Source organism: Erpetoichthys calabaricus, chromosome 8 (assembly GCF_900747795.2).
Source record: "Erpetoichthys calabaricus chromosome 8, fErpCal1.3, whole genome shotgun sequence".
NCBI lineage: Eukaryota > Metazoa > Chordata > Cladistia > Polypteriformes > Polypteridae > Erpetoichthys > Erpetoichthys calabaricus.
Window position 1 is genome coordinate 160,239,661 of NC_041401.2, and position 12,694 is coordinate 160,252,354.

The window sequence follows — 12,694 nt, forward strand, 5'->3', positions numbered from 1 at the left end:
GTAAGGCTGAGGAGGGGTGGCGAGAGTTGCAGAAGGGAGGCTTGGCACAGCACCCTGTTGAGGCTTTAGATTGCAACAATGACCTAAGCCTGGATTAAGGAGGTTGCCTCTTGGTTAGGATGTCTCCTTGTGCTGCTGGATCTAAACAGGGTTAGCCAGTGAGATGTCGACTTTTAGAAGAAGACACCAGGGCTTCCTGCTGTGATGTTGTTTTAATGGATTATTTATTTGGGAATTTTTACCTCCACATTGCATATTTTTATGGATTATTTATTTATTGAAGAATGTGAAGCAGTGCACTATTTCCACTTCTGGTTTGACTTTTAATAGAAGCACTTGAACAGTTTTTGTACCTACCTCTTCCTGCATGCATGTGTGTGTCCTCATTTTCCTGGCTCATCTCTGGCAAATCATCATCTCAGCTCAATGACTATTGACGGTTTTGGGATGGAAAGGCTCCCGAGCACAACTGGGCACATTGAGCCGACCCAGACCATCACACAGCCACGGAAATTATTCACTTTGTATCTGTTGTGATGAATCATTCTGAAGGCTGGTGACTTCAAACAAGTAATCAAATGTCTATTACGCATGTTCCATCTGTGGACACTGCAAGCTGAACATATTAATGAATTTACGTATAAACCTGTGGTACAATCTGAGCAGGTCTGACCTCACCTTACTACCACCTACAAGCCTGTTATTGACAGCAGCAGCTTGCTGTTATCTAAGATGAAGTTTTTATGTGTATTATGGGGTTGTTGTTTGTTTTTGTATTTTACTTATTCTGTAAAATGTTAATTTCCACTTGGGGACAATTTAGGTTGTCTGTCTGTCTATTTATCTAAATTATAGAGTGAGCTACAAAGTGTAAATATGGCATGATGCTTGTAATATTGTATCACTTGTATAAATAGATACTGGTTAAATGATGATTAAATATTGATATGTCCATATATGCTAAAAGAGAACAAAACATGTCATTGGGTATACTTTCTTTTTCACATGACTGTAACATTTTTGTGTCTGACACTGGTTTTAATGAGTTTCCAGGTTTTTCCAAATCTGTTTTACAGGATATTTGGGAACACCTCAGATATTCACACAAGGGCTCTTAAATATTTATCAGTCAATCTCATAATTTTTCTGATCTAAGGGTTCTTGCAAAAAGTCTGTTTCATAGTGTAGAAGTATCCAGGATAGGCACTTTAACCATTGAGGTTCTTTTTATATTGATGGATGAGTTAATCCTGGAAACACCTAAACTTTTAGCTTTGATGCACACACAAATCCTGCAAAACTCACTCAGCACAGATACACTCAAATACAAAACAAGAATATCTCAACCCTGGCTGGGGCCAGCTACCTCAACTTCAATACCTTACCAGGGACTAGAAGCCACTCCACTCATGAGAAATCCTTGCCAGGATTCACTTATGTGCCAATCCATCTTCAAATTGCTTCCCCTGAAAGGGCTACACTTGAAAATACACAAGCAAAAGCCAGGAACTGATGCTCCTGTCGGTTTTTTGTATCCCGATGGCTACCTTTGAAAGGCCTACACAATCTTAACAGAAGCCAAGGGCTAATCACTACCGTACTACAGTATGTACAGGGGTGGTCTCTAGGTGGCAAAGTCTCACTAAGATGTCTTCTCTTTGGCAATTGTTTTTCTCTCTCTCCCTCTCTCTCTCTCTCTCTTTCTCTCCTCCTCATGCTTCTTTTAAAATCATTTGAATTTATAGTGTTTTACTTGTTTCTGTATACAAAATATTGCATCAGTCCAAAAAAACTGGGACAACTGATGTGTTCCCATGGTCTGGTTGATTGTTATTTAAATTTGACATTTTTGAAACATGTTCATTTTAGAGTTCCAAGCCTACATTCACTTATTCTTACAACTATACACACAGGTCACTTTAACTAAGCTTAAACATATATAGTACATTCTAATAAACAATGACACTTTAGAAATTTTATACTTATTTTACAAGAATTCATGTATGTCTATTTTGCATACACCCAGAATTTTATCTAATCCTAAATTTGACTCTCTTTGAAGACATACCTTATGAATACTAATGATCTATTGAGGTCATTTGTACCTACCTGGTACTTCAGTTACAGAAGATTTCCCACATAAGCTCTGCCCACAAATTAAAAATCATTATCTAAATAATCCTTAAATAAAAATACTCTGAAATAAGATTAATACTATGAATCATATTTAGCATAATGTAAAAGCACAATTTTATAACAGCTTTACAAAGTGCTATATGCAGTTAAGCCTATATTTTTATTTTAAAGGTTTATTTCTGCTATATAGTACTAGGGGGTTCCCCCCTGCTCGCTTTGCTCGCCAACCTCCCTGGCCTGCGCCAGGCACCAGCCAATTTGCATCTCTGCCGCTTGCATTGTGAAGAGGGGGGCTGTCCACACCCCAAGTAGACATGGTCGCTCCACAGAAACACCCTCTTAAAAAGTGATACAATGTGAAACAAATAGTTTTTGTTTTTTTTAACCTCCTCTTTGCTTGATTAGCTGCTGGCTTGCTGCTGCGCCGCGTGATCTTCATGTCGCATGGCACTTCAAACATTTAAAAGCCTGTAAAGCAGCTGTCCTACTCTTTCTCTTTTATTTCCGGCCCCGGGCGTGGTTAAATCTTTTGGCACAAAGTCTCATCTCGTGGGGCATGCGTTCTTGATATTTTTTAGTTTATAATTTAAAAACGGATTAAGAATCTCAAAATCTAACAACATCACATTACATTTTGATAAATTCTGAAAGAATGATACCAAACATATATACTGTATGTAGGTTTTAAAATAAGCATGACAAAAAAGTGACATAAAAACATCACATAAAATCGTTGCAGAGATCACCATCATCCTATAATACATCACACTTTTTCAACCTTTTCAAATATTATTGTTATTATTACAAATGTTATACTGTTTTTTTTTTTTTACTTTTTGTTATTTTATTATAACTATTAAAATATGCTTACTTGCACTGTGAGAATAAACTGGTATTTTCTAAGTCTATTCATATCCATTTTAAGAATCAAACTTTTTCTACTTTTTTATATACAAAAATAATGTTGCTTACAATTTCGAATGAAGGGAGAGAGAAAGAAAAGTCCTAACAAGAGTAGTATAATAACTTGCACATTTATTGTTAATAATTTAGTTATCACACCTAATAGAAAGTTATAACTGTGAGTTCTTATTTTCATTACAGTTTTGGGACTGATTTAAATTACTATACTTATATATGCAGCCTACACTTCACTTTTTCTTGATTTGAGTACTTAATAGGGCTGTAGAATATTATGCTATTAATTAATGCACTTAATAGTTTTTTCATGTTTAAGAACAGAGACCATTTGTTATCTTAGCAGTATGTGAAACAATATTTTCTTCCTTTTTGCCTCTTTGGAGCTTTGCATGGAATGAAAGGTGCTGGAAGTTTGGCAGACTGAAAGATGCTTATTCTGTAGGGGGAAATGTGAATTTCCACCACTAAAGTATTCCACTCAAGAACAATGCTCTATGCTCTGATCTGTTTCTTAAATAGAACAGTCCTCAAGGGAGAGGGCTGAGGATTCTCATAGTAAATGTCTAAAAATGCTTTCTTCTTTAAGCTTATTGAGCCACTGCCTTGCTGATCACAGCATGAGCTCAGACATGACATATTAAGGAGATGTGTGAGAGCAGAATAAGCAGGCTTACTGGTTTATTGGTGCCATTTTTTTTTTTATCGCATTGAAAAAACATATTAGATTTATGATGGAATAACTATTTAAATAAATCTTTGTCTTTTTATAATAAAACATGTACTTATGTAATTCAGTAAAAACTAGTATTGCATACTTTTTTCTCATCAGAATTAACTAACATGCACGTTATGCTACACTGTAAGATCTTCTTTATTTGCACCTTTTTTATTTTTATAAATGTTACAATAATGTTTGGTGAAGAAATGAAAGATACATTAAAAAGGACCAAAACGTACCCAGTTGTCAATTTTGTTGCTTGAACAATGTTTTGTTAATTTTGATTCTTTTTTTTATATGTCATCTTTCCCATTTATTAGATGAGAGTGCAATATGACATTAATGTCAAGCAAAAAGAAATAGTGTGATTTTTTTTTTTTTTTGGAGGTGTAGATTCAAAAAGATTCTGAAATATCCTTTAGGAATTTTATTTAGCTGGTACAAACTCAACACCATTGTGTGATTTCTATGGATTTTCTGGCTACACCTTTACATTACAAGCCTTCTGTTTAACTTCATTCTGAAGGTGCTGTATTGGACTCAGGTCTTGATGACTGTGCATGCCATTGGATTATATTGAAGTTGCTGTCATAGTTCATTGAACTTTATTGAGATGATGTTTATCTTTTTCATTATAACATTTGGTTGAACAACAGATACGACCTTGACCTTGTCTGCATACCATATAGATTGAGTTGAGCCTACTGACTGATTGTTTGTAGGAGTAGATAATTTGTGTCAATGATCAGGCATTCCTAGTTAAATGGACATTGACTATGAGTAAATGGTCTCCAAATATATTATTCTATACATATAAAAGGCAAAGCCCTCACTGACTCATCACTAATTCTCCTACTTTCCATATAGGTGGGAAGCTGAAATTTCGCATGCTCATTCCTTGCAGTGCACTTACAAAAGTTAGGTAGGTTTCATGTCTTATTGCAACACCCAAGGAGGGGAAACGAGTGTACCACCTAAACTGTATATATAGATAGGGGAAATCCGTCCTCACTATTTCTGTGACTTCTAATATACGTAGGAAGCCAAAATTTCCCATGCTCATCCTTTACACTGTATTTACAAACGTTAAGTATGTTTCATTTCGCGCCATGCCCTATAACAAACTTTCAAAAATAACGTCTTCTTTTTGTCTTCTTAGTTGGAAGGTTAACGTATCTTCAGATTGAAACCACCGACCAATTTCTGTCATGTGGCTATAGGAAATTTCATGAAGACTTTGTTTTTAAAGGCTCTTAATCTAGTGATTGTTTATTATGTGTGTTTGTCGACCTTCAGGAAAACAGCTCAGCTGCTAGTGGACTCATTTTGTTGAAATTTGTCACTCTTTGTCATGAAAAATGGTCTTCAAAGTTCAGTTTTGTTTGAGGTGTCTTGAAAAGAGCACGCTGCACAAATTTTTGAAATTTCATAAACTCTCATTGAAAAAGAATTGGTGAATATTTGAACATTTGTTTTTAAAACAGTGAAATGCTCAATTTATAGATACATTTGCTGTTTCAAATGTAACTTGACAGAGGTAACTTTACCTTATATATTTTATGTATTTCCTCAAGTGCATTTTTGGCTTGTACCTAAATGAGCTGCTTGTACAAGTAGCAATGGCAGCTTGTACAAACCTCTGTCACACAAATTCCCTTCTCCTCGCTACTTAAAGTTGTGCCAGTCCAGGTCAAGTACATTTTTTTATGACAGTAACACTATAAAAATGCAAACTTGCAAAATAAAAATCTCTTCAGTTGTTAAGAAATTAATGAAAAAAGAATGGAGCTACAGTATAAGTGTGGCTCTGCAAACATGAAGTGAATAAACATGTGTTGCGTATTTACATTAAACTTAAAACGACCTCAGCTGCATTATCTGTGGATTAGAATAATTCAGTATTTCATTGACACTATAATGCTATGCTTTGTCAATTGGAGCAACAATTTTAGCTTTAGACTTTAACAGAGATTTTAACTCTCTAGTGGTGGTACTTAAAAAAAAAAAATGCTTAAGAAATATGAATTGCGATTAGCTATAAACTGTCTCCAACCAACAACTAACAACGGTACCTCTACTGATACAATTTTAACATTATTTAAGTTTAAAACCGCTGCCTGTGAAAACAATTTTAGCCACAATAAGCCTGTTTGGCCTCAGTTTTTAACTATTTGATATTGTAAAATGCTATTAGTAAACGTGCTTTATGTACTCTAATAATAACTGTAATTATATTCTATTATCTCTGTTATATTTGGACATGATTTATTGTTAGGAAATATTTAATTAGCAAAACTGTGGTGTGTCTTTTTGAAGAAGTAAATAGCAAAATTATGAATGCACAAACTTTCAAAACGGTTAACTAATGCATCTGAATATTACATAATGTGTACATTTTATAACTTGTTTTACCTGTCTTTCAGATGAAAAGTGACTCTTTATACCGTAGTTTCCGTGAGAAGTGGCTTTTCACACAGTTCTCATCATAAGCCTTCTGTTCATTTTAGTGTGAACAGAACAATGCTGTGTCTAAGTCAAAAACACCTGTAAAAGACAGCACAGATAACCGGTTAAAGGGTTGTGGTACCAAAGGTATCCCCATTTAATGTACAGTGGTGAAAAAGGTCGACAAAAATAGAGGACCCCATCAGTAGTGACGTATTGCCTCTTAAGGCTGGTATTTAGACGTTTGACTTAAAGCTGTGCTGAAGTAGTTTATCTGGTTGTAAATGACGATGGTCTTGTGACATTGATATCTGAATTAGAAGGAAGATGAAAAGGGAGGAGCTAGAGTCACAAGACAAGAAGGGACCTTGGTAATCCTCAAATGAGATCCCAGTAATTCAAGGACAAATGGAAATTGCATTACCTCATGAGTCACCAAACCCATGTACTATAGCAGGGCAAAAGGGGGGGCATTCTTTTGTATTGTTTGGTGTCAAGTGTGACTCCTGATATTTCAAATATTATTTTAAGGTGCTTTAAATTTCACTCATTATCTGACAACAACAGTTTAGGAAGGATAGATAGATAGATAGATAGATAGATAGATAGATAGATAGATAGATAGATAGATAGATAGATAGATAGATAGATAGATAGATAGATAGATAGATACTTTATTAATCCCAATGGGAAATTCACATTTAGTAGCTGTGCATAGTCCCTGACTTATTCACTGTCATTTATTAATTGCTCTTACTTCTCTTATGGTTAAGCCTCATGCTACAGGGCGTAAACGCCTTCCACTTTGTAAAATCTCTGCTGGCATGAGCTTGATTTTTTGGTTTGTATAACAATTAACTTGTTCTCATTGCCTCTAACACGTACTAGAGCTTTACTTGTATACATTGAAAGTGTTTTTCAGAAAAGTGCACATAATTTGTATCTTTACATTTTAGCTGGTATTTAATGGAACATGAACCTGCTGCCCATATAAACACCTAATGACTATTTTGTTTGTTCCACAGAGTGACCCTGACCCCACGGCAGAACCTGTCTCGTATTATTTTGAAAGGAATATTTCAAGGAGTGAAGGTGGTTCGAGGACCAGATTGGGACTGGGGCAATCAGGATGGTAAGAACCAGCATACCTGACTAAGCAGTGCCGAATTGTTGCCTTTCTTCTGTTTCATTAATTTGACTTGCTGGCTGCTAACAACAGATATTCTTAGGATCTCCCATACTTTCCTGCCTCTTAACTTTGAAGGGGACAGTTGTAAAGCTATCAAATGAATCAGAAACTATGGCCCAGATTTTGAACAAAGTCCTTTTGCTGCTTCTTATGTTACTGTTCCAGCAGGACATCCTTAGAGTCTCTTTGAGGACTCTTCGGTCTTTAGCTTGCAATAACCAAAATTCTTTAACTGTTTACTTTTACCATGATCAGTCCTAAACTGTTTCAATTTCAAATATCAGTGGAATTCAAACTCAGATGAATGTTGAATCTCTGACCTACAAATTAAAGATGTATCTCACACCTGGCATTTAAGCTGGGTTATGCTATACCTTTTAATTTGCACCTTCAAGATTCTAGCCTATGGCATAGCGAGATGCAACCATAATGGAATACCTAGGTTGCTGGCATCACCTTTGAAAATAAACACAAACCAATATCACTTCTTAGTCGGTTCATACCTCTTCACTCCTTAATGGAATGAGGATTTGCTGTACATTTCCCATCTACAGAGCATTCTACATCTTCTGTGTTTAGAATGGAATCACTGGTGGTTAGGTTACTACTGATTTGTCTGTTTGTATTCAGTTTACTCCTTTACTCCTATTTTACAATGAATTGTCTAAGGTGATTCTTGTAACTATCATCCTGCCACTTGAGAAGTTGCAGATGATTTTAGGTTCCCCTTACTGATTACTAGGTGAGGCAAAAAAAACTGATTCGGTGGAAGATGGAGGTAAAGGTGATTATTACTATAGACCACTATGTGTCCTGTTGCAGTAAGCTGGAAGTTAAATCCACTATGCAGCCATGGTTCTGAAATTGAGCACAACACATTAAAGGGTAGAACTGAGCTGTTTTTGTAAAGATTAGTATAAGAATATGAGACTTTAAAATTCATATGCATTCTAATGTTTGAAGTAAGCAGTGGTCTTGATGTCTGTACAACATGCATACTATACATATTTTCAAAAACGTGTATGCATTTGATTTATTGAGAAATTCCAAGTGCCATATGGGATGTGCTGAAGTAAAAAATTTACATCTGGTGAATTTTGGATTTGATTTTTACATTTGTATGAGCTTAGTGATATTTGATTTGATTTTTCTTTACTTCCTGTCTTGATAACAATTTATTAACATAACACCTTTTTATTACAGAGCATTTAAATGTTTTGTCTTTGGCCCAGAATTGTCTCCAAACCTGATTTTTGTTTGCTTTCAGGAGCAAGATCACAGGAAGCAACTCTTTTTAACCTTTTTTTCCCCTTTGTTATTTATATATAAATAATCCCAACTAAAGTTTATTGAAGTTTGAAAACAGCAATAAAGACAAGCAATCAAACAAGGTCAAATATAATAGGCAATATATAGTAATTATGGCATATTTTTCCAAAGGACAGAAGTTAATTTAAAACACTTGCAATACATTCCCCATCAGTGGCTTTACTAAATGGAAAAGTTAATGCTCTTTAGCTTCATTTACAAATGACTTTAAGACACAGAGAGAGAGAACCACCCCGGGCAAGACAGTTTAATGAAGAATCAGTTCAGGTGAACTTCTTTCTTGAAATATTTTTTTTTCTTCCAGGTGTAGTATTTTGGTAAAATTAAATTCACCTTATGTTATTTCTTCTTTGTAAGGGACTAAGTAAAATATTGCCTGGTAGAGGCCTGTTGAGAGTTGTTAGGCTATTGACTAACCTACTTTCCAAGATATTCAGAATTATATCTTCAGGGAAGATCCATAACCATCTCATCCTCCTCCCTTGCTGTGTGACCAGGAGGAGAAGGCAAGATAGGAAAAGTAGTCGATATTCGTGGCTGGGACACTGAATCTGGACGCAGTGTGGCTAGTGTGACCTGGTCCAATGGAACCACAAATGTCTACAGAATGGGACACAAAGGAAAAGTGGACCTAAAGTACATATCTGATGTAGCAGGGGGCTATTACTACAAAGAGCACCTTCCAAAGTTAGGTAAGAAGCTGTTCCTAGGTGTGTTTTTGATATTCATGGCAGAATAAGTAGTGCATAGTGATTTGCTTTGTCACATTTACAAATCATAGCTTTTGTCCTCCTGTCTGTTCTCTTCGAAAAAATAAAATAAAAAAACTGGAATTAAAGGTTTGTGACTTATATAAGGTAATGGAGCACCATGGTGCTAGTGAGATTATTTTTAATGCTTATTTGTATATTTGTACACCTCTATGTGAATAATCAACATCAGCAAAAGAAATCTGTAGAAAGCGTTCTTGTAGCAAAAGTGTTGACCAGATCTGAGTAACTCTGCAAGTGATGTATGGGTGACTTTGAATACACTAGATGGCTTTTCAGCTTTATCATTTTACTTTATACATTTACTCAAAGTAGGTAACAAAAACAGTAAAAGTCACCAATGTTTGATTTCCAACCTTCTAATGAAATTAAATATGCCATCATCTGTTTCTTCATTATCCACTACTGGGAATCCTCATTAATTGACTGTCAGATTTCCACTTCTGTGTTTCTCTCATTTCCTGTCTTACTGCTATTTTCAGCCTTATGCTGGTTTTGTACCAACAGAGCAGCATTGCATGTAGCTGTCATCTGAATTAATTAATAGTAGTAATATCGTCATGTAAACACCACTGGCTTGAAGTGAGTAGGCTTTGACTTATATTATTTCTAGGTTGCTGTTCATGTTAAGTTTTTTGAAGCGGGTGTTAACATTAGCAAACATCACTTTGCTCTGTTTCACTTTTGCTATCAGCTCTGTCTTTGTTTTTTAGTGTAAATGTGTGACAGAGCTCTCTTATGTGCTTGAGCAGCATCATATTTGGAGACTGGTAGGGTATTTAAGGAAACCATACCAGCCTTCCTCTTGTTTACCTGTAACTCAGTATTCACATAAATTTTCTATTGAAGCAGAGCTTATCATTTAGGTGTAGTATGTAGCTCTGTCTTACTTCTGTTGTCATCTCTGTGTCCGTTTTGCAATGTGAAACTCAAAAAAGCTACTTTATGTGTTTGGATTGTGTCATATTGGAATGTGGAACAATGTCCAAGGAAAATGTTGACAAGACAATCCATGCAGGAAGTATATTTAACATTTGCTTTTAAGAAGACTGGGTTTTTATGCCTGCAGGAGAACATGCTGAACTACAGAGGCAGGAAAGTGCAGATGGGCACTCTTTCCAACAAAGAGACAAGGTCAAGTGTCTTCTAGAAGTGGACATTCTCAGGCAGATGCAGGAAGGCCATGGTGGTTGGAACCCCAAAATGGCAGAGGTACTACATTACTGCAACAGAAATGTTGTTTCTTTGAAATGAATTACAGAAATCTTGTGGTACTAATAAAATAGCTGTAAATAAATATGACTGCCTAGAACAGAATCTTTACAGTATAGTTCAATCCACAGGGGATAAAATCTACCTAACCTAGCCTATAGCTAAGCCAGTAGCATTCAGTAGCAGCTTCACATTAAGATGAAGGAATAAATAAATTGGTGAAATTGAAGCTGTCTGGTTAGGCTATCCCAAGCAAAGCATGAAGCCTTGCTAGCATTTACTTTGCAACTAATTGATGAACATCCATTTCCCGTTTCATGTTTTGCAGTATATTGGCCGTATAGGAACTGTTCACAGGATTACTGATCGGGGAGATGTCAGAGTCCAGTATGGTAATAACATCCGATGGACTTTTCACCCTGGTGCTTTAACCAAGGTAAGAATGTTCAGTACAAAACTGTGCCAGAATAAGCAATCAGTAGTTGACTGTACAGCTTAACATTTAGGAAATTCTAAAGAAATGACGCAGGAGATTTAGCAAATCAAAGCTTCGTTCTTGAGGGCTCACTTGTAGGCAGTAATTTTTATAATTTAACTAGCAAGAGTTCCTCGAGTGTAACATGTAGGTTACAACTTGAAAACTGTAGAATAAACAGAATTTGGTTTAATTTTGTGAATAAATACATATTGCACACTATAAGGCATAATGATATTTTATTTACAAAGAATTAAATTAAAATAATAAATGCACTTGCATTTATAGAGACGCTTAATCCCATAGACGGTTATATCTAAAACCACTGTTAATTTTATCTCCCCTGTCTCTCAGTGAATCGCTGGCATTGTGTAAAGACCTTTGAGCAGGCACTAAATATAGGCCTGGTGAGGCTTCTCTTAACTCCCTATGACTCTGTTGATCAATCTCCAGTTGCTATGACCATAGTTCTGTAGTGTCTTTCCCAGTGATTCAGGTGTGTGTCTCACCCAGTCATTTTCCAGCTGCTTGAAGTGATCCTGTAGACTTTGAGCTTCCCCTACCTAAACGTACCTTTCCTGATTGGTTTCCAACTGCTGTGAGCATCACTGGATGCTTTCTAGCCCTTTTTTCTCTGAATATGATGTTCTCTATCTACTCTCTGGCTCCTCTATTATTTCTCTTAACTTTCTGCCTCTTTTCTGAGCATTCCTCTGGTGGAATGCAACAGTTATTTTGTTGTTCTATACTTTCAGAATCTTGCATCAGACAATTTCTTCTTGCATCAGCAGATCTTTGATTTAAATTGGTTCTCTTTCTAGAAGGCATTAGAAAATGAATGTAAAAAAATGGAAGCAGAAATAGCAACTTTATTCCACAGAATGTAAATGGCTAAATCCGACAGGGTGTATCCTCAATGAAAATGTTTAACTTTTGAAGTCTGCAAGATGGCCCCAGTTGGTACTAAGGTGATGCATACACTGCATTTTAAGTAGGTCTTCCTTTAGTTTATTAATTCCTTTAGTTTATCCCTAAACTTTTCATGACAGTGTGTTTGTATGTATCCTTGATTTGGGACTCATAATGAAAGAAAATATTTTGTCGCATAGAAAGATATTTTCAAAGAAGCAGCCCCCAAGCTGCCCTATTGGACCAGGGCAAACAAATAGTAGCCTGTATTTAGACTGTGACCAAGATAAATATACTTGCCAAATTTCATGTAAATTGAAGAACAGACAGGCACTGTTAACTTTAATTATCATATTGATTACTGTGTTGGCATCACTTTTGGTAAAACTAGTAATTAATGACACTATTGGCAAATTGCATATAATGCATATTTAACATTCACTGTTATTTGGGATTTCAGGCATTGTAAATTCTGTGCTATGAGAAAGATTTTGTTATATTTTGCTTATATAATTTGATTTCTGAAAGCTTGTAAAAGTGAAAACTTTTCCTGATGCAGTTTCATTCATTTTAGGTAGATAGATAGATAG

General features: G+C 35.6%; 1 protein-coding gene across 3 annotated transcripts in view; it reads left to right on the plus strand.

Moving 5' to 3' along the window:
* The window catches only part of mib2 (MIB E3 ubiquitin protein ligase 2), a 201,051-nt gene that overhangs the window by 115,046 nt on the left and 73,311 nt on the right, over positions 1 to 12,694 (plus strand). For all 3 annotated transcript variants that reach the window (XM_051930372.1, XM_028807675.2, XM_051930373.1), the window contains 4 exons: positions 7,246 to 7,352; positions 9,236 to 9,430; positions 10,578 to 10,720; positions 11,049 to 11,156. In XM_051930372.1, the coding sequence (XP_051786332.1) occupies positions 7,246 to 7,352; positions 9,236 to 9,430; positions 10,578 to 10,720; positions 11,049 to 11,156 (553 nt within the window). The remainder of the gene's footprint in view (positions 1 to 7,245; positions 7,353 to 9,235; positions 9,431 to 10,577; positions 10,721 to 11,048; positions 11,157 to 12,694) is intronic.